Consider the following 26522-nt stretch of genomic DNA (forward strand, 5'->3'; position numbering starts at 1 on the left):
ATTTTTAACTTGCTCTTTTTTTATTTTATCTTCTAAACCTACCCCCTTCCCATAAGCATTCACTATGTTAGACATTCCTTTAGACTTCTCAGTGAAGACCGAAACAAAGAAGTCATTAAGCATCTCTGCCATTTCCAAGTTTCCTGTTACTGTTTCTCCCTCCTCCAGGGACCCCTGCCAATATCTATGCCTACCTCCTTCTGTGTATGCCCTGACCTGAATCATTCCTGTGTTTTATATTCACAGTTAAATACATATTTGAGCCAAACAAGAGTATTCAGAAAATTCAGTATCTTCACAGTATAAAATTTAATTCATACTGTCTGCCCATATTCACATGCATTATATTTTGATCACAGGTACGGAAATCTCTGCCTCTTAACCGTCTTCAGGAAATGGATCTTGGTTTGATAAAAATGCTGATAACCAGTATTACTAATGGAAGCATAGTGGTAGGTTTCGATTTACTGACTGCAAAAGACTTGGATATCCACAACCTTTCCACAGCTTTTCATGATGTCTTTAAAAATAGTTCCTATTTTACAGTTGACAACAACAGCCTCTCCATACGTGGTAAGGTGCAGTTTTATATCACTGTAATTTTTCAAAACTAGCAGTAAGATAAAACCTGTCTTTCTGTTTGTGATTTAGATAGTACAGCATCTGTGACAATGTGGATGAAAATCTTTTTCTTAGAACTTCTGCCAGTTCATCCCATGAGGTCTTTCAGAGAACTTCAAAAGATACAGTGAGATGTGTGGTGTAGCAGGGCTCAGATGTATACCCTCAGTTTGGTTCAACCAGGGCCACTAGTTATTGTACAGTTTTCTCCTTCTTACAGATCATTGATAAAGAAGATAAATAAGACTGGTCCAATGATTGACTGCAGTATAATCCTTTTTTATAGAGCTCCTCAAATTGGTGTCTCTGTATAAAATAATTTCTAATCCTTCTGTTGACGATACATCAGCAAGTTTAGTATCTACACCACATCATGCTTATCCAAATAATATTCTTCTAACCTCTCAATTAGAATTGCAGGCAGGACAGTATGGAAAACTACTAAAATAGATTTATTCCATCTGGTGCATTCTCCTTGCCTGCCACACTTACAGTTGTTTATCAAAGAAGGCTATTGGTTTTGTCAGACATTCTGTGTCCTTTATATTCTGCACAATGTTCATCAACAGAAAGTCCTGTGGCACCTTTAAGACTAACAGACGTATAAGCTTTTTATGCTCCAATACGTCTCTTAGTCTTAAAGGTACCACAGGACTCTCTGCTGCTTTTTACAGATCCAGACTAACATGGCTACCCATCTGATAGTGTTCATCAAGTTATTGTTCTTCTTCGAGTGCTTGCTCATATCCATTCCAGTTAGGTGTGCGCGCGCTGCGTGCACGTTCGTGGAGAAACTTTACCCTAGCAAACACTCGGTGGGCCGGCCAGGTCGCCCCTGGAGTGGCGCCGGCTATGGCTTCCTGATATTCACAATACCCCTGCCGGCCCGACCGCTCCTCAGTTCCTTCTTACCGCCCGTGTCGGTCGTTGGAACAGCTGGAGCGCAGCTTAGCTTATCTCCACTCCCTAGCGATTCGCTCGTGCTTTAGTTTTTAGTGTACATAGTTTTTTTCTCTAGTTCTTTATTAATTACTGTTAGTATATTGTAGTTAGTGTATATATGTTTAAGAGGATCGGGGGTTGCGCCTTCTCTCCCCCGGCACCGGGGCCCATGCCCGGTCACCGGGCTTCAAGCCCTGTGCGAACCTGCCATCGACCGATGCCACAGGAGACCCGCACGACTCCTGTTTAAAGTGCCTCGGCGAGGGGCCATCTGTCGGACAAGTGCCGTATTTGTAGGTGTTCAAGCCCCGGACCAGAAAAGAGGAGCGGGACTCTCACCTAATACAACCTTTGGTGGAGGCAGCTCTAACTCCTCGGCACCGTCTCCGGCACCGGGAACAAGTGCTTCGTCTGTTCCTGCACCAGCGAAGACTCCTCGGCACCACCCGTCACTGGCCCAGTCCTCCAGCCGGCGCCGCTCACTCTCCCCGAGGAGCAACAAACACAAGGCTCCTGCGGTACCTTCAGCCACACTGCAATTAGAGTGCAGCTCCAGGTCGGACTGCCCGGCACCGCCAACTGCCATGGCATTGCCTGCTCCTGCACCGTTGATTCCGGCCTCCCAGGAGCCGTCGAGTCCGGTGTCGACCAGCTCCCCGGCCCACGCTGTGGTAGAGGTCGTCATACCATCCATGCTGGAGACCTTCTCCACGGCACGGGACCTCATCTCTCTTACAGAGCCTGAGCTGCCTCAACCCCCGGCACCGCCAGTGCGGGTCATTCAGTCGCTGGGCAAATCTGCCATGGTGCGACCATCATCCCCGGGCACCAAGGAGCTCCGCCGTTCTCGTTCGGGATCCCATGAATGTTCCCGGCTCCCGCACCGATCGAGATCCCGGCACCGCTCACGATCCCGACACCGCTCGCAGTCCTGGCACCGTTCTCCATCCTGGTGCCGGAAGCACTCGTGGCACCGGACGAGGTCCCGGTCCCCGTCGTACCGTCGGCACCGCTCCAGATCCCGGCACCGCCGAACCTCTCGTAGCCGATCCAGGCATGTCGATGTTCGGCACCGGTCGACCTCCCGGCACCGCGCTGGTCGTAGGTCCCGGTCCCTCTCTCCACACCGCCACGGCTCCCGGTACCATTCACCGGCACCGCACAGGGACAGCTACTATGGATGCAGAGATCTGGTCCAGTCTGCTTCAGCTCCCCCGTGGCCGTCCCGTCACCCGTCCACTTCCTCATACGCGGACAGCGCTTCCTATGGTGGATCAGACACTCAGGCCCATCAGGACCATGGGCCACCGCAGTGGTCCTTTTGGACACCCTGGGCCTATCACCAAGCCCAGGGTGAACCAACGGGCCCATCATGCTTCCCGTAGAGGAAGTCCCTGAGGTGGAGGACCCAGTGGTCAGCATCCTGTCAGCAGAAACGCCTACCGGGGTGGCCCTCCCGTTCATCAGATCCATCCAAGCCAGAGCCGACACCATCTGGCAATCTCCGGCGTCCGTTCCACCGACAGCCAGGGGGGTGGAAAGAAAATACATGGTGCCATCCAAAGGTTACGAATACCTGTATGTGCACCCCGCCCCTTGCTCGTTGGTGGTACAGTGGGTCAACGAGCGGGAGCGCCACGACCAACAAGCCCCCGCGCCAAAGTCCAGGGAGGCCAAACGCATGGACTTGTTGGGCCGAAAAATTTACTCAGCTGGAGGGCTTCAGCTCCGCGTGGCGAACCAGCAAGCCCTCTTAAGCCGATACTCCTACAACACCTGGGAGGCGGTCGGCAAATTCACGTAGCTGATCCCACAGGACTCCCATCAGGAGTTCACGGCCCTCCTCGAGGAGGGGAAAAGGGTTGCAAGAACCTCACTGCAAGCCTCGCTGGACTCAGCAGATTTGGCAGCTAGAACGGTCGCCTCTGGCATAGCCATGAGGCGCATATCCTGGTTACAGGTATCCGGCCTGCCGCCTGAGCTGCAGCACACCATACAGGACTTGCCATTTGATGGGCAAGGTCTTTTCTCGCAAAAGACAGATCCCAGACTGCAGAGTCTGAAGGATAACCAGGTTATCATGCGCTCACTTGGCATGCATACCCCTCAAACTCAAAGACGGTCGTTCCGCTCCAGCCCCAGCCCCTACCCCCCCACACCTCGTCCGCGACAGGACTTTTGGCCGCAGACGAGGTCGTACCAACCGCAGACGGCAGTCGGGACCTCCGCCGGGCAACAATGCCGGTCCCGCCAAGTCATCGGGACCCAAGTCAAATTTTTGAAGGTGCGCCCGAGAGCAGCGTACCAATTCCCTCTCCGGATCCGCTCCAATTTTCCAACCGCCTTTCCTCGTTCCTCCCGGCGTGGTCCCAGCTAACTACGGATCGTTGGTCCTGCGTACGGTGGAACTTGGATACCGTCTCCAATTCTCTTCTCCAATTCTCCTCTCCGCCTCCCTCCTGCCCTCCCTCTTCAGGGACCCCTTTCACAAGCAACTCCTCCTGCAGGAGGTCCACAAGCTTCTATCGATCGGAGCCATAGAGGAGGTACCGGAGAAGCTAAAGGGCAAGGGGTTCTATTCCCATTATTTCCTGATCCCCAAGGGGAAAGGGGGCCTCTGGCCCATCCTAGACCTACGCGAGCTGAACAGGTTCATCAGAAGTTCAAGTTCTGCATGGTGTGCCTGGGGACCATCATTCCCTCCCTAGATCCTGGCGATTGGTACACCGCTCTCGACATGAGGGACACATATTTTCATATTGCAATTTACCCTCCCCACAGGAGTTATCTGCGCTTCGTGGTGAATCAAGTTCATTACCAGTTCACCGTCCTCCCCTTTGGACTTTCGTCGGTGCCTCGGGTCTTCACGAAATGTATGGCGGTTGTTGCCGCTTCCCTGTGCCGTCGTCGAATACACGTTTTCTCTTACCTCGACGACTGGCTTATCAGGGGAACCTCAGAGGCTCAAGTCACCAGCCATGTCGACACCATAAGGGAGCTGTTTGCACGTCTGGGCCTGATCGTCAATCTGGACAAGTCCACACTGGTGCCCACACAAAGAATAGAATTCATCGGGGCAGTGCTGGACTCCAACCTTGCGACAGCCAGCTTGCCCCCGCAACGGTTTCAGGCCATAGTCTCCCATGTCCAGAGCCTGCAGAGGTTTCCAACTACCTCTGCCCGTACTTGCCTTGCTCTTCTAGGACACATGGCCGCATGTGTCCTCGTTGCAAAGTATACCAGACTGCGAATGCGCCTGCTACAAGCCTGGCTCGCTTCGGTCTACCGACCGAACAGGGACGCCTTAGACATTATTCTAACGATCCCACCGGGAGTTCTCAGCTCCCTCGACTGGTGGAAAGCATCACCGCTGGTGTGTGCGGGCCTGCCCTTCCATCCTCCCCAGCCCTCCGGGTCCCTAACAATGGACGCATCTGCGCTGGGCTGGGGCACACACCTGGGGCCCCTGCGCATCCAAGGCCTTTGGTCACCCCGAGAGCAAGCGTTCTTCAACCACTTACAGGGCCGTTGTGTTGCAGTATTCACGGACAACACGACGGCCATGTATTACATCAACAAGCAGGGAGGCACAAAGTCGTCTCCCTTGTGTCAGGAAGCAATCAGCTTGTGGGACTTCTGTGTAGGCCACTCCATAGACCTGGTAGCCTCCTTTCTCCTGGGGGTCCGGAACACGCTCGCAGATCACCTGAGCAGGTCCTTCCTCACACACGAATGGTCCATCTGACCGGACGTGCTCCATTCAATCTTCCAGAGGTGGGTCTTTCCCCAGATCGACCTGTTTGCATCCAAAATAAACTGGAACTGCCAGGTGTTCTGTTCCCTTCAAGGTCGCTCTCCGGGCTCCCTGTCGGATGCCTTCATGATCCCGTGGTCAGGTCGCCTTTGTTACGCCTTCCCACCGTTTCCCCTTGTCCACCGAGTCTTGCTCAAGATCCACAGGGACAAAGCCCGCCTCATCCTGATCGTGCCGGCTTGGCCGAGACAACACTGGTACCCCAGGCTGCTCGACCTGTCCCTGTCGGACCCGATCCCCCTGCCGCTGTGGCCGGACTTGATCACGCAAGACTTCGGCAGGCTTCACCACCCAGACCTGCAGTCCCTCCACCTGACAGCATGGTTCCTAGCTGGTTAAACCAGTTGGAGCTGAGCTGTTCCGCTGCAGTGCAAACAGGTGTGCTTGGTAGAGGAAGCCCTCCACGCGGTCCCCGACTACCTCGTGAAATGGAAGCGCTTCTGCTACTGGTGTGCTCAGAATGGCACTCCCCAGCTCTGTATTCAATCTCCACATCCTGGATATGTGGTCCCCTGCAAGGAGCAGGGGTTGACTATCTCTACGCTGCGAAGTCCACCTCACCGCCATATCTACCTTCCATCCGGGGAAAGCTGCAAACATTTCTCTCACCCGATGTCTTCCAGGTTTCTCAGGGCTGGGAACGGTTAACCCCTCAGGTTCAATGTTCTCTCCTACCCCTACTGGGACCTAACCTTATTCCTAAGTAGGCTCATGGGCCCCCCTTCGAGCCTTTGCCACAGTTCGCTGCTGTACCTGGTCCTGGAAGACGGTTTTCCTAGTCGCCAATTACCCCTCGGCTCGCGTGTCTGGAAACCCACGCACTGATGTGGATCCTCCCTATACCGTTTCCATAAGGACCAGGACAGCTGCGTCCTCACCCGGCGTTCCTACCCCAAAGCATCTCCGCCTTCCACCGTGAAACCCAGGATCTTTCTGCCAGTGTTCTCCAAAACCACACCCGTCGAAGGGAAGCAACAGCTCCATACTTTGGACTCCGAGGATGCTTCAGCGCGTTCTACATCGAGCAGACCAAGCCCTTCCGTCGTTCAACATGCAACTCGATTGTGAGCGGGGGGCGAGCGTATGGAAAAGAGGCATGGCAATCCTCTCTCAGCGCATCGCATCTTCGTCACGTCATGTATCCGAGCTGCTATGATTGCTCAAGTCCAAGCCAGGCCATACTACGCCCACGTTACGAGAAGCTCAGGCCTCGTCTGGCTGCTTCTTGGCGCATGTTCCTGTCAGGATCTGGCCGATCGCCCCTGGTCTTCTTCCCACCTTCTCGCGAACCATTACGGCATGGCCAACCAATCTAGAGACAACGGACGCCTTCTGCCCGGCGGTCTTGCATTCCGCAATATGTCTCTCTCCGACCCCTAACCGGCCTAGTGTAAGGCTTGGGAATCAACTCTAACGGATGATATGAGCAAGCCCGAAAGAAAAAAGACGGTTACTCACCTTTGTAACTGTTGTTCTCGGAGATGGTGTGTTCTTCATATCCATTCCACACCCCCCTGCCTTTCCCACTGTCGGAGTAGCCGGCAAGAAGGAACGGAGGAGCGGGCGGCCGGCAGGGTAATATTATCGCGCGCATACCGGCACACCCAGGGGCGAGCCCTGCCGGCCTCACCGAGTGTTGCTAGGGTAAACGTTTCTCCGACGAACGTGCACGCGGCATTCGCACACCTAACTGGAATGGATATGAGCAACACATCTCGAAGAACAACAGTTACAAAGGTGAGTAACCGTCTTTTTTCTAAGGGCCAGATTCTCTGAAAGTAGTGCACTGCCAGTGTACAAAAGCTGAGTGCAGGTTGGATATTTCTATATCTCTTTGGATTTTTAGTGCCCATTTTTGGCTGTGAACACTCATTTTGAATCTCCTGCATGTAAAAAAGAAATACATGTTCTCCTGTGGCACAGAGTCTGATTTACATAAGGCACAGAAATCCATGCTGTTGACCACATGGTGGTGCTTCTTCTTCACCTTCACCACAACCAGCAACATGTGTCTCATTAATAATAAAAGAATGTCCATATCAAGGTAGCACCTCATTGAGAGCAGGGTTATATATGCCCCCTGAAACTGGCATTAGTCTGAGGGGCTTCAGGTACAGAGTTAACACGAGCCACCTATAGTGGTGTGGTTAGTGAGAGTAACAAGTGGGAAATTTGAAACCCACCTGTGACTGTGTTTCCATTTATACACAATCTTGAGTAGAACCCATACAAAAATTGAAATTTGTAACAAATATTTGTCCTTGAAATTCTAAATTTTGGCCAAAGAACGGGAAAACAAATTTGATGAAACTTTCCCAGACTTTTTGGTCTGTTTTTCAACCAGCTCCAAATATTCTTTAAATTACCAGCCACTCTCTTCCCTCTTAAGAGTGTTGAGTCTGTAGGATGGAAGAGTCTGTTTGGGAGTAGTCCCTTGTGACAGCTATCAGTTTTGGGAGATGGGAGAATTAATCGGGTGTGCTGAGGGGAAGGGGCCTAGGAGAGCTGCCCTCCCATTATCAGCTGCCAGCAGTGCCGCTGGAGGCTCTTGCTAACTCTGACCTTCAAGGCACTGAGTATTCTTGCTCTGCTAGCATCATCAGCTTCCGGACTGTGTGTGTTACTATCTCCCAGATAAACAACATGAGAAGTAGTATCTAGGGTACCACGATAGTAGTTCCAGTTAAGGAATAATCACAATGCTAGTAATACACTCTCTCTCTCTATCTTTTTTTTTTTAAATAATAAAACCCCCCAAACTCCTAATCCCAACAGATTATGATGAGTGCGAAACAGAAGAAGATGACTGTTCCCCGGATGCATCATGCCACAACACATATGGGAGCTATCAGTGCAGCTGTAATGAAGGATTTGCTGATCTCAATTCAGAGAGGCCCGGGAGAAACTGTGAAGGCAATGTTGTTTTTCATTACCTAGTAATTTATTTGAAATTATAATGATGGTGTCTTCATAAAATCATTTGGTTACGTCCACTTTTGGTGGAACTCCACTTTGGTCCATGGAGGTATACTAGGGATGACTTTGGCTCAATGTGTTAAGCACATGCTACTGAAAAATATGTATATTTTAATGTTTTTGCATATTTCTGTTATATTTAATTGCATTTATTATACTTTTGCTCTATCATAAAAATTTACTGTATGACCATTTAATGGGCCCAGTCCATTCTTTTTTTTTTTTCTTTTAACAATGATTTCTCTTTTCTCATTTTCCCCCTTAGAGGTAAACAGAATTGTTGAGAGTACCAATTATTTTCTTTCATGAGCAGTAATAGATGGGACATCAGAGATACAAGATAAGAGACTAAATCAGAGTGGAAGCATTTATGTTATGGGTTATAGTACTGATCAATATTGATGTTATAACTCATTGATTTGTCTTTAGTTAATGCATCCAGCTGATGCCACCTTTCCTCAAATAATGTATTTGTTCACCTAAAATAGGTCATTCTGTTTCTCATTTCTTTTGAACAACTTTTCTATGGATTGTATTTGTTTTTGGAACCATAGTGATGAAATGTGTGTACTGGCTGAAATCTCAAATATTGTAAATAGATGCCTACTTTTTTTAGGTTTCAGTAAATCAGGACATTTTCTTAGCACTGTGATTATAAGGATTTGGGGAAAGACATTTCTGAAATAACTCCCAGATCCTTTTTCCTGCCATGAGATCAGTAATTTTTCAATTTAGGACATTCTCAGAAGATATGAAGATAGTTTCCTAGGAAATATATTTGTTTGAAAATTTGGATTGGTGAATACATGCTATTTGTGCGTATAATTCAGTAAAATATTGCATAGTAAAATCCACACTATTCAAAACAAACCCAGTATTAGTTGTGAATGTAGATCATTGCATTGGTTCCCTTTAAGATCAAAGATGGATGCAGAGTAGGTTCTGTGGGTATCTTTAAAGTATCATACGGTAGCCTAACAGGTAACCGAAAACCTGTGATAGAAAAAAGGCTGAGGGAAAGGAGTTTGGTATTCAGTACCCAGACTTTCATCCTCCTACCTCCTCCAGTTTCCTTCTCTTTCCTCCTTCCCTCTCCCCGGTAAAAAACTACTACTGACATACATTTGCTAACTTCCTCAGTAAAGCTCCTTATATATGTCTATAGACAGTACCGACCTGCTGTAATACTGTTGTGCTAAAGGGGCAACAAGAACCAGATTCTCCAGAAAACTCAGGCCAGGGGCAGAATTTCATGTGCTCAGTGCTCGGAGCTGGAGCCACATTTTACAAAGAGCTCAGCTCTCATTTAGGGACAAAAATAAGGGCCTGATTTTCAAACATGTTCCGCATCCAGTTGGCTCCTATTGTGACCCTTTAATGGCCATTTATTTTGATGCCTAAATGGGAGGTGAGCTATTTTGAAAATCTGGCCCCCAAGAGACATTGGGAACACATACACATTGTGAGTGTGTAAATTATTGCAGCCAGAGAGAAATGGAATCTTTGGTCTTTTCTTGCTGGTGTCTTTATTTTTAATTAAGAAAAAAGCAATAGTGTATTTTGAGGTAATTACACATGACCAGTTAAGAAAGAAGAGCAGCAGTTTTTCTACCAGTGATTGAAAGTTTCCTGATAATGTTTTTTTCATTTGAGTATTCTTAAGAGATCAAATTTGCATCTGTAATTTACAATCCCTTTATTTTTGTTGCTCCATAGCATTTCCTCTTAGCCTTGGCCCTACAACTGCACATGGCAAACATGTAGGCAGCACAGGTTTACCTGTGACATGTCCACATACTTCAGCTCATGTGTTTTTACCTGCTACAGAGGATTCATCTGCTGCTAAAACCAAACATGAAGAGGGTGCTATGTTCTCTAGCACAGCAATGCTGCATGCCTCCACAGCGTCTGTGTCGAATGCCCGTAGCTCACCACATGTCACTACCTCACCACTCACTAAATCTTCCCAGGGGATATCCTTAAAGGATGCAGTGAGAGTGTTCTGTGAGATTGAGAAGATTGTCATTGCCATTCAGAAGATATTTCTGCAGCAGGAATCTATCCCAGAATCTGCACTCTATCTTGGGGAGCCTCACTGCAACGTGAGCTTCAGCAACGACACTCATGTGGTGCTGTGGACAGGTTGGAACGGATGTGGAACTAAAGTACAAAGTGTAAGTCACCTGAACAGATGAAGAAACTCCTGGCTAATGTACTTGTCACTGTAGAGTGCAGTGGCACAGATTAAGCTTGGGGGTGCAGCCTGTTACCATCCGGGTTTCCTGAAATGGTGAACAAAGAATTCAATCCCACTTTCCCAAAGTAAAATCACCTCCACTTCGACTTGGGGTGTAAGGAGAAGGGAAGTAAAGATTATATCCTCAACACCAAAACCCACATCGCACCCCCCACATTCAAACCCATTTGCTACCCTCCTGGGTTCTAACAGCCTTGAGTGTTGTTCCCTCCCCAGTTTCTTTTGTTAACTTCTCACTGACAGTACACAAATCTGTAGCATATTTAAAATTTTGGGTCAGAATGAAATAAGTTTAATGTAATATGTAAATGAATAAGTAACCCAAACAAGACTGTACTGATTGGTCTAGACTCAGTGGTTCTCAAACTATGGGGTGGGCCTCCCAAGGGAGGTGTGGGAATGTGTCAAGGGGAGTACGAACTATGTGTTTTTTATTTATTTATTTTTTAAAGATCTCTGGCTCTCAGCCCCAGGAGTGGCTAGTGCAGAAGGGCTGTGCACAGCTGTGGAGGTGGATATAAAGGAGACAGCTGGAGGCCCACTGCTCCAGGGCTGACAGCTGAAGCTCCACCACCTGGGATTGGGGTCTCCTTCTCCCTCCTCCACTAACCCCTCACCTGAAGGCAGTGGGGCTCAAGCTGTTAGCACTTGGGTGGCAGGTCTGCAGCTGCCGTCTCAGGGTTGTAGCAGCAGTGTAGAAATAAGGGCAGCAATCGGGAGCTAAATCTGCTGTGAAAAGTGATAACTATCACTTTTCACATTGCCATTCTTACTTCTGTGCTGCTCCTGGCCTGGCGCTGCCTTCAGAGCTGAACACCCGGCCAGCAGCCGCTGCTCTCCGCTCTGCCTTCAGATCCTGGTGGTGGTATATGTACTTGGGAGCGGGTATAAATGACTACAGATACAAAGAAGGGGGGCCTGATCAAATAAGTTTGTGAACCACTGGTTTAGAAGGGACAATATGCAGTAAAAAAAGTAGGTCATACAAATGGTATGGATGTTTTATGGAGCAGTGAACAATATATACTAAGATGAGAACAACAAACTTGTTTTCATTTGCTAGCCCCACAACGACAAAGCTAGTAGATGCTGATGGTTTTCGTTTTCATGGTCAGTTGTATACAGAATTCCTGAGGTATTAGTTAAAATTACCAGATGTAGCTGACTAGTGGGACTAAGGTGTTCTCAGAAACATAAAGATTGATAAAGTATCTTTCCCTCCTTTTTCTGTTCCAGAATATGACTAAGACTATTGTGAAAACAATACTTCGCAATGACAATTCCTCTCAGAAAGTTATCCACAACTTGAAGATTGTCTGTCCAATCCACTGTGTGTTTCAGAATAATCTCTTGACTTCATCTGGATATAGTTCAGAAGGGTAAATAAAAACTCACCCAACTTCTAAGTTCTAAAGTTTGGCACTGTGTGTGTACGGGCAGGAGGAGGGTGGGAAATGTAGTCTTCTAAGGTGTGTTGTTGTCGCACGTGCACAAGCTTGGGAATCAGCAATTCCTGTGCTGTAATCCCAGCTGTGTCACTGGTTCCTTGTGTGGTTATGGGCAAGTTGTATTCCCAATCAGCAAAATAACTGCCTCTGGGAATGAATGAATGAATGAATGAATGTACAGTGCTGTGTAATTGCTATGCATTATGATGAAGATAATGATGATTATTTTTAAAATCCACAAACTTACTTAATGAGCTTTAAAAAATATGTAATGCAAATTTAGTTCTTGTGAAAGGTTCCAGGTTAGCAGCACTGTAGAGTGAGAGCCTCTGTTTATATCTATAGAATGGGCAGAGCACAAGAAATGACAGCCCAGACTTCTTCACATTGTCTTGCCAATGAGCCTCATCCCATCCTCAGATGGACCACTTCTCTCTTTCTTTCCACCACACCCAGGCCGTGACCAAATCCTCTCACTTGCTGTCCTATACAGCTCCAAAACCCATCCTTTCCTCTCCATTCTTACAACAAAACTGCTCATCTGAACCTTGATCATCTCTTGCCTTGATTACTTCAATCACCTCCTCTGGCCTCCTTGATTTCTCCCCCTCCCACACACACACTCTCTTGCAGTCTGTCCAAAAAGCTGCATCAAAAAGTCTTGCTCGTTTACCATTCTGACCCCATCACTCCTTCTTCAAATCCCTTCACTGGCTTTCTCTTGTTTTTTGCATCAGGCTCAAGTTTCTTGTTCAGAGCTTTGGCAATATACTTCTGTTCCCACTTCTTTAAATCACTGTAATCACTACGCTGTCTGCTCATACTGCCAATAACTTCCACCTTTGTAGCCTACGAGAGTCTTCTCCATGCCTTCTTCCACACTATCCCAAGGTCCTGGACTGCAGCAAGCAACCACCCTTTCCTCTTGAAATCTTAACAATATGCTGGACTGCAGATTTTTCCTTACTACAGTAGTGCACATGTGCTAGAGAAACAGGAATCGTATCTGTGACCCGTAAAAACACTATAATCAAATCTATGATCTTTAAAAACAGCTTATTGTCTTTTCAGGGTTTATACCTTTTTTGAGGATTTACATGGATCTGGATATTTTATAACTGAAATGCAATTGTTTGTTGGAAACTCTTCAGTCCCCCAAAATTTCAGTGTTTCTGCCAGTGATGATATACTGATTGAGGTGGGAATTCAAAAAGAAGACAGCAAGCTCAAGGTGGTCGTCACTGAGTGCTGGGCAACTCCAACGAGTAATTCAGGGGATCCTCTATCATTTGGTTTTATTAACAACAGGTACAGCACACACTCATGAGAAGTGACATAGGCATGTGCAAGCTGTCTAGCTGTGTAGTCTCTGAACTTGAGGAACCTTTCCATGAGCCGAAGATGGCTATTAATACTTTGTCTTTTTAATGTACTTTTTACATGCCCTCACTGAGTCCCAAATACTTAACTTCAGACACTTTAAAAGAGAGTCTGGGAGGGCTGTGGCCTCCCCCTAATATTTGTAAAGGAGATGTTCAGTGTAGGTCTACTGTTTGATTTCTGATTGATCCTGGAGGCGTAGGTGGCTTTGGTAGTCAACAGTGCAAAAAATCTATGGTGCAGCCATTTCTTTCTAATACAGCCATTACCAAAGGCATGCATGCCTTTATGGACTTGAAGTCAGATTATTGCTGTATGCTGTACATGGGGAGATGCTCGAAGAACATTCAGAACCTTCATATGAAGTAGAGTACGGTAGCCTGATTTGTGAAGCAGAATAGGCTACTGGGACATAATTTTAAGACAGTGGTTGAACAAGTGAAACTGAGGCCCTCACCTGGCTTGCAGTACCTTTGTTACTGGTGATGTGCATGAGAAAGGAGAAGAGTGCCCTAGGTCACACTCAGGGTACAGCTACACTGCAATAAAAATCCTCCAACATTGAGTCTGAGCCCAACTCCGTTGATTTGGCTTTGTAGGGCTCAGGCTGCAGGGCTAAAAATAACAACATAGACATTTGGGCTTGGGCTGGATCCCAGGCTCTAAGACTCACTTGCCTCCTGAGCTTTCAGCATCTGGACTAGAGTCCAAGCCAGAACATCTACTCAGCCATTTTTAGCCCTGCAACCTGAACGCTGTGAGCCCAAGTCAGCTGACTCGGGCCAGCCTTGGCCATGCCATGGGTCTTTTATTTCAGTGGAGATGCACCCTCAAAGTCCAGGTTCATTTTGGAGGGGTGGCAGTTTTAACGAAAATATTTAATAGTAACCTAGGCCCATCTGATATGGAAATAGTGGAGAGACAATAAAGATGGAGAACGTATGATATATGTTTATAAAGATAGCCTTCAAAGTAGAACCTCACTTTAGGAGCTGAAAAGAAAATATTAAAAAATCCTATTTAATTTCTGAAAAATGGGATTGCTCGACCAGCACCACCCTTCCAAAAGTCAGAATTAATTCTCATATGTAGCAGGACATTTGAACCCGGATCAAATGGTGCGCTGGGCATGACTAGTTTTTAGTTTACTGTGTCAAACTACTGTATTATGTGTAAAATATTCAGCATTGTGTGACACCCACTTCATTTTTTGCCTTCAGTCACCTCAGACTTCAATTTGTTTTTGTTTTTTCTCCAATGCTGAAGTTGAAGAATCTCACTAAATACTCACCTCTGAATCCCCTGTGTACTTAGTTACTCAGGCTTTCGTGTGCAGTGGTGTTCTATCCTAGGGACAAGCTAACACTCAGAACACAGCCACCGGTGTCTACTGGAGAACACTCCATGGAATATCTAGATACGGATTTTCAGAGGAAGCTTATAAACAGAACTACAAGGTGCTGTTACTGGGGTATAGCTCTAGTTATTTTGTATGTCTTCCTATTCTCTTTTAGCTGCCCAGTCCCAGAGGCCTACACCACCATGATTGAAAATGGAAATTCAAGAAAAGCTCAGTTTAAGCTGAAAATCTTTTCATTTGTCAACAACTCTGTTGTTTACCTACACTGCAAAATTCGTATTTGTGTGGAAACCTCTGAAAGCACTTGTAGGACGGTAAGGGGGTTGCTCCTTAAATTTAACTTTCTATGTGACATATGACTGACAATGCTGTACCTGGAAAATGAAGGGATAACATGCTTCCAAAAGGTGATGGTATCTTTTAAACTTCTTTTCTCCATTTTCCTCCATTTTTCAACTCACAGCAGTGTGAAGTGGGAAATAATATAGCCACATGTAAGCCTCAATCTTTATTTCTCTTTCAATTCCCTATCTTTCAGCTAAAGAATGGAGCATAAATTAAAAATGGTATCAAAGCTGGGAAACTGGATGGCTCTGGGGGGTGCCTGGAAAAAAAAAAGTACCATCTGATGGCCTTTGTGAAATGAGCAGGTGATCTCAATACAAATACTAGTGGATATGTTCCACAGATTAAAAAACAGTCAACTATCTGATAAGGGTGCCGTCTCATCAGAAAAGCCAAAGTTGGAATTATCAAGGAGACGGCTCTATATTTTCTTGCCCAGTGATTATTTCCCCAGATCAAGGTTTGGGCACAGTCTGAGGAAGCTTACACTGTTGTTGCCGAAGTTCTCTGGTTTCTAGGGCTCTCAATCCAGCACCTTTTCAAAAGCACTTTAAAAAAAACAGTATTCTGGTAAAGTTGGACACACACAATATTATCTTCTGACTACATCCAAAGATTATCACATTGTCTCTTTTTATTTCCGAGCATGTGAACAGCACTGATAATTTGTTGCTCATGAAGACAAGATAAATTAGGGCTCTCTTTTTACCATAGATAAAAGGAATTCTTCTTCTTCTTCTTCTTCTTCTTCTTATTTGCTAAAGATCTTCTCTGTGGTGACACAATGTTTTCATTAGGTATTAGTCTGTTATTTAATAGTTCCCTCCTGTTCTAAATTGCTCAGCTTGGTCTCAGTATAAATCAGATGACTCCTCCTAGAAGATCAGGAACGGATAGCAGGAGGAAGAAAACCTTTTCCTGTCTTCAGTTACAGAGCTTTGTCCAGGGAAAAGGAAAAGGGGGACAGGAAATCTGAGTGACAGATGGAAGGAGGGCTCTAGGTTTGACACTAATGTAATTTTGAATGTTTAAAGTATCGCAAAACTCACATTCAAGTAAGTATTCGAACCATAGAACTTCAACTCCTAATAACATAACAGAACAAATACTAAGAGATGATAGGGGCAGAGTTGCATCTATTCATACGAGGACTGAATTTGGATCAACATCTAGAGGACAATAGAATCATGAACATCAAGGAGCATGAATGTATAACAAACATACTTAACTCGTACAGAGCATGTTTAATCCTTGGATCTGTGTCCCACAAGGGTGGGGTACATGTCACTGTCCCCATTTTAAAGAAAGAAAGCAGAGGCACAGAGAGAGGATATGATTTAGAATCATAGAATATCAGGGTTGGAAGGGACCTCAGGAGGTCATCTAATCCAACCCCCTGTTCAAAGCAGGATCAATCCCCAACTAAATCATTCCAGCCAGGGCTTTGTCAAGCCTGACCTTAAAAACCTCTAAGGAAGGAGATTCCACCATCTCCCTAGGTAACCCATTCCAGTGCTTCACCACCCTCCTAGTGAAAAAAATTTCCTAATATCCAACCTAAACCTCCCCCACTGCAACTTGAGACCATTACTCCTTGTTCTGTCATCAGATGCCACTGAGAACAGTCTAGATCTATCCTCTTTAGAACCCCCTTTCAGGTAGTTGAAAGCAGCTATCAAATCCCTCCTCATTCTTCTCTTCTGCAGACTAAACAATCCCAGTTCCCTCAGCCTCTCCTCATAAGTCATGTGCTCCAGACCCCTAATCATTTTTGTTGCCCTCCACTGGACTCTTTCCAATTTTTCCACATCCTTCTTGTAGGGTGAGGTCCAAAACTGGACACAGTACTCCAGATGAGGCCTCACCGACGTCAAATAGAGGGGAATGATCACATCCCTCAATTTGCTGGCAATGCTCCTACTTGTACAGCCCAAAATGCCGTTGGCCTTCTTGGCAATGATGACACACTGTCAACTCATATCCAGCTTCTTGTTCACTATAACCCCTAGGTTCTTTTCTGCAGAACTGCTGCCTAGCCGCTCGGTCCCTAGTCTGTAGCAGTGCATGGGATTCTTCCATCCTAAGTGCAGGACTGTGCACTTGTCCTTGTTGAACCTCATCAAATTTCTTTTGGCCCAATCCTCTAATTTGTCTAGGTCCCTCTGTATACTATCCCTACCCTTCAGCATATCTACCACTCCTCCCATTTTAGTGTCATCTGCAAACTTGCTGAGGGTGCAGTCCACGCCATCCTCCAGATCATTAATGAAGATATTGAACAGGACCGACCTTTGGGGCACTCCACTTGATACCGGCTGCCAACTAGACATGGAACCATTGATCCCTACCCATTGAGCCCGATGGTCTAGCCGGCTTTCTATCCACCTCGTAGTCCCATTCATCCAGCCCATACTTCAACTCGCTGGCAAGAATACTGTGGGAGACTGTAGGGAGGCGCCCTGGCTCCCTGCCGTGCCTGAGAGGGATGAGCCAGAACAGGTGCCTCAGTGGGCGGAGCCACCGCCGCCTGTCCCCGCCACCTGGAAGTCAAGGGGCGGGACAGGAAATATAAAAACCCAGCCTCAGAGCTCAGTTAGGTGCAGGCTGCTGGAGAGGATAGATGCTGGTGCCTGATCTCCTACCAGGCCCAGCCTGCCCCGTGCTCACTACCTGGAGAAGCGCTGGCCTGACCTCCCTTGTGCCCGGAGGAGCTGCCTGAGCTTCCCTGCGCCCGGTATCCAGAGGAGCTGCCTGAGCTTCCCCGTGCCCGGTATCCAGAGGAACCCATGGTCTGGGATCTGCTGGATGACGCCGGCAAAGGGCAGGTACCTAGAGAGAGGGAGATCGGAAGTGGCCCGGGGGTGATTGACCCTGGTTTGGCTCCCGAAGACCCTGAACCTATGTCAGAGTGTTGCGGCCAGGATCCCCACTGACAGCAGCGAGTTTGGCCGCTGCTAGGGCCCCGGGCTGGAACGCAGTGGGGTGCAAGGGCCTGCGTTCCCCCTGCCACCCTTCCAAGAGTGGCAGACTCCCCCTCTCCCTGGCCTGAGGAGGCCTTTTGTATAGACTTATGGTTTAAACTGCTGCTCAGCCCCTGCCTGAGGGTCTGAGCTCTGTACCTGTTGGTTGCCCCACCCTGAGCCAGGGCTTGGGCCTTATAGACTCAATGTCTGAACTGCTTACTGCCCCGCCCTGCCCAAGGGCCTGGGCTTTGATACTGTGTTTGCTCAGCTCCTTGCTGAAGGAGCTGAGCCTGAGCTGCTTACTGCCCCGCCCTGCCCAGGGGCCTGGGCTTAGATACTGTGTTTGCTCAGCCTGCTGAAAGGCCTGAGTCTGAACTGCTTACTGCCCTGCCCTGCCCAAGGGCCTGAGCTTAGATACTATTGACTTGTGGCTCAGCCCTGCTGATGGGCCTGAGTGCTGACTGCTACTGCCCCGCCCTGCTTCAGGGCTGGGCTTATAGACTCCGTGCTTACCCAGCCCCTGCTGAAGGGCCAGGACTCTGCCTTATTTAGAGACTATTTGTTTGCTCAGGTCCTGCTGAGGGGACTAGGCCCTGGACGGATAGCTGCCTGTAGGGAGGCGCCCTGGCTCCCCGCCGCGCCTGAGAGGGACGAGCCCCAGCCCCGGACCCTTACAGAGACCATAACAAAAACTTTGCTTAAGTCAAGGAATAACACGTCCACTGCTTTTCCCTCATCCACAGAGCCAGTTATCTTGTCATAGAAGGCAATTAGGTTAGTCAGGCATGACTTGCCCTTGGTGAATCCATGCTGACTGTTCCTGATCACTTTCTTCTCCTCTAAGTGTTTCAAAACTGATTCCTTGAGGATCTGCTCCATGATTTTTCCAGGGACTAAGGTGAGGCTGACTGGCCTGTAGTTCCCCGGATCCTCCTCTTTCCCTTTTTTAAAGATGGGCACTGCATTAGCCTTTTTCCAGTCATCCGGGACTCCCCTGATCGCCATGAGTTTTCAAAGATAATGGCCAATGGCTCTGCAATCACGTCTGCCAACTCCTTTAGCACCCTCGGATGCAGCGCATGCGGCCCCATGGACTTGTGCTCGTCCAGCTTTTCTAAATAGTTCTGAACCACTTCTTTCTCCGCAGAGGGCTGGTCATCTCCTCCCCATGCTGTGCTGCCCAGTGCAGCAGTCTGGGAGCTGACCTTGTTTGTTGCCCAAGGTCACACAGCTGGTCAGCAACAGAGCCTGAAATAGAACCAGATCTCCCAATTCTCAGTCCAATGTCTTTAGCACTGTGTCCCTTTATAAAGCACAGGTAAAGCCAGACAAACTAGACTGGGCAAAGCCTTTAAAAATGCATTATAGAGAACAATCCTGCATTGGCCAACAAAGGATGGAGTAGAAGATCAACTAGCTTTCTTCTATCTTCAGCTTCTTTTTTTCTGTAATATCCTGCATTTAGTATAATAGGTGATCTAATAAACTGAGACTCATACAGGTCCAGTTTAAAGTACTGGGGATGGATGCACTAGATGACCTAATAGAATGTCTCCATCTCTAATGTATGTGGTTGTTTTTTGATCCCATTGCAGAGTTAATGCATAAAAAGAATGCAGTTGATGTAATGTATCTTGATTTAGCAAAGCATTCAGTTCAATGCCTCTCAAAATATTACTTGCATATTTAGTTCACATTGGCTTGAATATGACCGCTATCACATGGATAGAAAATTGGCTGAAGGACTGCAAACAAAGGGTAAGAGTTAACATCAATGCACTGAGCAAAGGCTTAGTAGGAGCTACAAGGAATTGTGATAGATCTGATTTTAACATCTTTATATAGATTAGGGTAGAGAGTATGTTAATTGAGGACCATATTCTGATCTCAATTACACTGTTTTTATGCTGATGTAATTTCATTGACTTCATTGGAGTTGCTCTTGGTTTGCAAGTGAGATCAAAATTAGGCCCCAGTTTGTAGCTGATTCTAAATTAATGTCTAGCACGATACAGCAACTAATTACTTAGACACCTTTTATATCTTTCTTGTAGGATTTAGAAACTTATTAATTTAAAGAGGAAAACTGTGTCATCCCTTATCCCAAGCAAACTGTATCCCATATGAAAATGTAGTGAGTTTAGTATATTTTTATTGGATTTAAATTAAAATAATAAGCACAGATGGCACTAGACCGCATCCAGCAAATCCAGAGAGGGAAACTTTTGGGAAACCAGAGGAGTTGTTGGGGGAGTGAAGCCCTCAAGAAAGTAGAACAGTGACATGACAGGCACTTGAAAACCATTGGGGATTCCCGGAGCATGCGTAGGGCACTGGGAAACACTCAGAATGCCAGGTTGAGGGTGCATGAAGGGTCACAAAGAGCCACGGGAAAATTGGTCTACTATTGGAGACCCAGTCCTGCACGCCAATCTGCTTTACTGTGGGATTATTTGTCAGCATACCTGCATGTTCCTCCATGGGAGTAAGGGGAATAAGGAGCCCTCTTTCTCATCTATGGGGCTTCACATATCCAGGACCTGTGCAGCGAGGAAGAGCAACTGCTACAAACAGGTGAGTGGGGAGCAGGTGAAGCCTGGGCTTTTCCCCGACCACGTCAGCTGGCACCCAGGGGAATAGAGCTACGACAGGAAAAGGGCAAGCGCCCCATGGAGCAAGGGAAAAGCAAGGATTGAACTGTGACTCTGAGTCCAGGTTTGGTCCCTGCCCTAATCAGGGGCGGCTCCTTATGTGGGCTGAATAGCAAGGGGTCATCCAACACTACGTGACCTAAGTGAGAAAACAAGTTAGGGAAGCATGAAAGTGAAGGCTCACAATATCCTCATACTTGACCTACCTTCTGGCTCCAGGAATATTTGCTCACTTCAGAGCTGATCTGAGGTCTGGTTTCTTGCCCGAAGATTGGAACTCACCTATTTTTTCATCTCTTCTTGTCACTCCCCAGTTTTTTTGGTAGATGAGTCTTGGCTCTTTTAAATCTGGAACAGAAAAGAGTAGTTTGGGAGAAAAACATAGTAGGACAAAGTCAGGACAGTAACATCAGGCACAGCCAACAGCACAGTAACAAATCGGAGCAAAAAATATTACAGTGAATTGGAACCATGAAATTGCACAGTGGCTACCTATGTAACCACATGTTCTTATTTTAGGGCTTGTCTACACAGGAAAGTTATACCTGTTGCTAAGATGTGAATTTAAACTGATATAGTTATACCTGTATAACAACCCATGTGAATACTCTAATTCCAGAACAAGAGTGACTTTTTGGTGTTTTTGTTTGTTTCATTTATGTGACTTTGGAAAAGTTTCAAGGTAGGCAGGAGAAATAAATGTATCAACAAGTGGAGTTATGCCCTTATAACTATAGTGATCTGGTTATACCGGTAAAACTGGCCCATGTAAACAAACCCTTACTTACCCCTACTGTCCATTTCTTCCTTTTGTTTATTAAGTTGCATCTTGCTTCAAACGAGACTGTAAACTTTTCAGGAGAGGGATAGTCTTATTACGTGTAAACACAATGGAGCACTGATCCTGACTGAGACCTTCAGGTGGCAACACAATACAAATTATTATGATTCACAATAATTAATAATAGTATAATGAGCAATGCTGTTAAAAAAGGATGCTGAAGGCCATGTAGTGTGCTATGGCTTATTGTGGAGATCCTTCTTACATACCCTAACAGTGTGGGAGAAAACTTAGTAGTACACACACTGTGTTGCTAAAAGAAAATTTTGATAGACATTCTACTGTAGACTTTTTATTTTTTTTTAAATAGACTCAATACAACGTGATTTGTCCCAAGGGCCTGTCCACAGAGGTTTCTTTTCAGTGCTCTGATAAGCGGATATTTCTTTTAGTACTGATCTCTGATCTTTTTCAGTTTATGTTAGAATGTAACAAAGGTTAGCGCTGAGAAATAAAAAAAGCTCTGGTACTAGGTACTGCCTTCAATAAATCAGCATAAATTCTCCATTCTTTAGAGTCATTACAAGACTGCATATATATTACATATGTTTATATTATAAATGATCAGGGTTTTGTAATTGTTACAGAGCTGCCGAGATGTTCGATCCCTGAAAAGTGGTGAAATTATTGCCACACACAGAACATCCTGGGGGCCTCTGTGCAGAGCCACTGGTGAGTAATGAGTAGATGGCTACAAAAAAGTTACACAAGCTAATTATTTAACAGATTCTGTACTGATGGGTGAACCTGAAAACCTTCCTTGTAAGGCATAAACCCCCTTGGCTGAGAAATAGGATGGTCAGTTGAAGCTGGGTAGCAATTACTGATACTTTATGGGCCAATCTCTGCCAGTTGGGATGCAGTAATGGTGATACACTTGGGGCGGTGGGGGCATGTTCTGTGCAACTATTTGTGCTAGTGAGGAGGTAGAATTAATTGCTGAAAGTAATGGGTATTTGAACTGTAATGTTCTGAGCCTGCTCAAGTCTTATACTGCAATCAGCTTTTGCACAGTGCTTAGACTAGATTCCTTTTAGAGCACAATATGTTAGGCTTTGAGGGCCAAATTCAGAGATGTGCTATGTAAGGTGATATAAATTAGGTCTGTTACAGATGCTGTAAGGGAGGAAAAGTTGGCACAATTTACATGTTGAAGAACTGGAATAAGGTGTAAACTAGAGTGGAGATCAGTCTAATTTACACCTCTTCTTGTTCCTTAATAAGTTAGACTGCTTAGAAGTGGGTGGAGTGGCCAAAAATCAATCCAGTGGAGACTGAGTTCTGGAGAGGGGGAAGCAAGGGCAGGGTAGAGTTGGTGTACAAGCTAGACCTTGCTCACTACTCTACACTCCATCTGAACATGATGCTGAATGTTCTTTTTAAGTGCAATTATTGCCTGTCATGGCATTAACTAGTACCTGCCCCCCAATAATATGAATTGTATCTCATGTGGTATAAACATATTAATTTTACAAATATGCTTAATTACTGCAGATGAATGACAGGACTAAAATCAAAGAACATTCTCCCTACAGGGTTATGCTGAAGCTAGGGCAGTAGCTCAGAAATGTATATATTATTATTAATATTATAACAGAAAATGCCTAGAGCCACATCCTCCATACCAATTTGAGTATATATATCCCATCACAGTCAGTAGTGGTTCTGCACAAGTATCTAAAGATGGGATTTTCTCTAATGCACAGACATTGCCATGAGAATAACCCTTCCAAGAGGACCAAATCAATGTATCAGAGTGCCATGCTCTTACCACTGCGTTGGGCTACTTGATGTGTGCTAAATTGCATTAAAGATTGTAACACTAAGTTGGCTTCTTAATAAATGAATAGATTCCAGGGATTCAAAACTTTCCCTTGTTCTTTCTCTAGCATCTGATGCAAAAAGTGAGAAGGCGCCTGGGCTAGGAGTAGGGTCCATCATCCTTATCGTCATTGCTGTGTTTGTTTTTGTGCTGGGAGTGGCGGCCCTTTCGGTTTCCCAGTACCAGCGAAAGACGGGGAGATACAACTTCAAAATCAAGTCTGACAACTTTAGCTACCAAGTGTTCTATGATTAAATATTTCCAATTCATCACATGTAAGTACTAAACCGTGATCAATTAAGTTTTAAACTGCCCAGCCCTACCTAAAATGGAAACTGTGAAATGCCTACAAATTTGTCTTCAATAACTTGAAGCATTTTTTGGTTTAGTGATGTGGACAGTAATTATATAGCCAGTAGAAATCTTCCCATTCCCTTGCAGCTGTGGATCAAGGGGAATATGGAGCATGCAGCTCCTGTGTTTCCTTCCTGCACCAGAGTCATGATCCAAGTAGGTCCTCATGGCCATACTGGGACAGGTGTGTTGCTTCCCCTTATCATCTTACCTGGCCTAATAGCATGATGGCACAATCTAGCTCTGTGGTTCTCAACCAGGGGTACATGTACCCTGGGGCTATGCAGAGATCTTCCAGGGGGTACATTGACTCATCTAGATATCTGCCTAGTTTTACAACAGGCTACATAAAAAGCACTAGCAAAGTCAGTACAAACTAAAATTTCATACAGACAATGACTTGTTTATACTGCTGTATTTATTATACGCTTAGAGGTAAGTACAATATTTATATTCCAACCTATTTTATAATTATATGGTAAAAAGGAGAAAGTAAGCAATTTGTCAGAAATAGTGTGGTGTGACACTTCTGTATTTTTGTGTCTGATTTTGTAAGCAAGTAGGTTTTAAGTGAGGTGAAACTTGTGGGTACGCAAGACAAATCAGACTCCTGAAAGGGGTACAGTAGTCTGGAAAAGTTGAGAGCCACTGCTCTAGCTCACACTAAATGACATGCCACCTTTGTAATGTGCCTGTAACCATTTCCATTGCCATGTACCATGTGTCAAATACAGTATCTGAAGGAATTTTTATCGCAATATTTATGGGCAGGATCCCATTTGTTCCATGATTCTGTGATTGCAGAATTTACCCCATGCCACAGAATTGTGCTCCAGAATTTCAGCTTTCATTGAGGGTTGTGGGGGTGTAGTGTGTTTTTTCTTTTTCTTTCTTTTTCAAATTGACTTCCTAGCCCTTGTGGTTGCAAAGATAAACTTGAAAATTTGAACTGAGCATAAACCTATGTTTATCTGAGTCTGCAAAAAGCCTGAAGCAGTGGTGTGAAACTGCCCCTGTCATCTCACTCATGGTGCTGTGGAGTTCATGACTATGCTGCTGGAGAATTTTGTATTTTTCTAAGATACCACAGAATTCAGCGTTTTTCCTGTACAATGAATATTTCCTAGTATAAGCCATAGTTGTGTGTGTATTTGTGTGGGCGGGTTGGAAATGAAGGGTATTTCATGGTGGTAAAATAGATAATTGCCCCGGAATTTGAGGGCAGTAGTTCCAAATTTTGGACCTATCATGCCACAGAGCACACAGGGCTCCTGTTTGCAGGAGGCTTCTACTGTTGTTGTCTCTTACGAATAACTAGTTTTCCTGGTCTGAAGTCTCATACTTGGAAATGCAACTGACATGTACATAAGATGGTTCATCACTATGATAGTTATTAATGCCTTTGTAAATCATTTAAGATTGCCGAGATATTCACGGACTGTCAGGTAGAAAGTAAAAGGCTACTGTAGTAAGTATCTGCTTACAAAGATCTTAACAGCAACTGCTAGACATGCCGCTTCTGATCCTCTGCTTTGTGGCTGCTTTGTACTGGTCTGTGTGCGTAGCCAGCCACAGAAAGAACACCTCATCAGAGAGGAATCCTCTGGTTGCCTCGCTGTGATTGGATTAAGGTGCAGGCTTGGGGGAAGGAAATAGAGTGACTGTAAAAAATTGGGACGGGGGTCGGCTCCATCAATTATAGGGCTTGATTCTCATTTACATCAAGGTCTCTGGCAAGTGTAACAAGGCCTTGGTGTAAATGCAATTCAGACTCATAATATGTATGTATAAACAGCCTAGTATACTCTCAGCAGTACACTACCTCCTTCTGGAAGCTAAGACAACTAAGCAGTTCTTTGCCACTCATTAATTTTTTCTGAAGGCTACTGATCCCACCTCTCCAGCATGATTTCTCTGTTCTTGTCTTTTAGCTGGAACTCATCTCAACACACAGATGGCAACAGCTTTTCTTCGCACATCATTTTGCTCCCATTATCTCTCATGTTGGTGGTCATTATCTGTCTCAACACTAAATCCCCAAAGTTAACAATCACTACAACATATGACTATATTCCTCTTGATCTCTTTTCGCTGTCTGTTGCTCACCAGAGCAGTCTAATTACAACACACAAACTGAATGGTAGAGCTGCATTTTAACTGGCTGTGATCGTCTACATGTAGTGCAATTGCAGGATATTTGATTGGGTACTCCATTGTACGAGGCAGCAATTCAGTTCTCAGCTAGATAAACTGGGACCCAAGGCCAAGAAACAGCATATCTCTCCTCTTAGTCTCATTTTACAGCAAGTGTACTACTATTTTCCCTTTTCAAAATATTTGTGAATAGAACTTATCCTTTCCCTCCTAGCTCAATTGCTCCAGTTCCAGCTATGCACAAGATTCTCCTGCTTAAAAATCTCTCTCAGCCACTTGCAGTTCAGCTCCTCCATTTTTGTTTTCATGGTCAATTAAGAAATGTCCTTTTTAACATTTTGATCACTATATTTTCTTCTGTTGCTGTTGTCATCTCATGCTCTCCTGCATTGGGTTAATCGCTTTACTGCTGCACTGAATGCCACTGAAACCTCCTAGTTTCTAAGGTGGAGAAGGAAACTTAAGAAAGAAAAGTTTAGATCATCCCTGTATAAGGAAAAATAAGCACTGGGCCAAGAAATGTGATTAGTCTGATAAATTGTATAATCAATTGCTTGACCACATTTTGGTTTGTTATGAAATATACTCAAGAGA

At 45.6% G+C, this 26522-nt stretch overlaps 1 protein-coding gene across 1 annotated transcript in view; it reads left to right on the forward strand.

Moving 5' to 3' along the window:
• UMODL1 (uromodulin like 1) overlaps positions 1-23675 on the forward strand; it is a 79325-nt gene extending 55650 nt beyond the window's left edge. Inside the window, 8 exon segments of the mRNA XM_075063887.1 lie at positions 360-573; positions 8153-8290; positions 10070-10527; positions 11847-11989; positions 13130-13366; positions 14953-15112; positions 22186-22270; positions 23488-23675. Coding sequence (XP_074919988.1) covers positions 360-573; positions 8153-8290; positions 10070-10527; positions 11847-11989; positions 13130-13366; positions 14953-15112; positions 22186-22270; positions 23488-23675 — 1623 coding nt within the window.
• The last annotated feature ends 2847 nt before the right edge of the window (positions 23676-26522 follow it).

Source organism: Chelonoidis abingdonii, chromosome 1 (assembly GCF_003597395.2).
Source record: "Chelonoidis abingdonii isolate Lonesome George chromosome 1, CheloAbing_2.0, whole genome shotgun sequence".
Classification (NCBI taxonomy): Eukaryota; Metazoa; Chordata; order Testudines; family Testudinidae; genus Chelonoidis; species Chelonoidis abingdonii.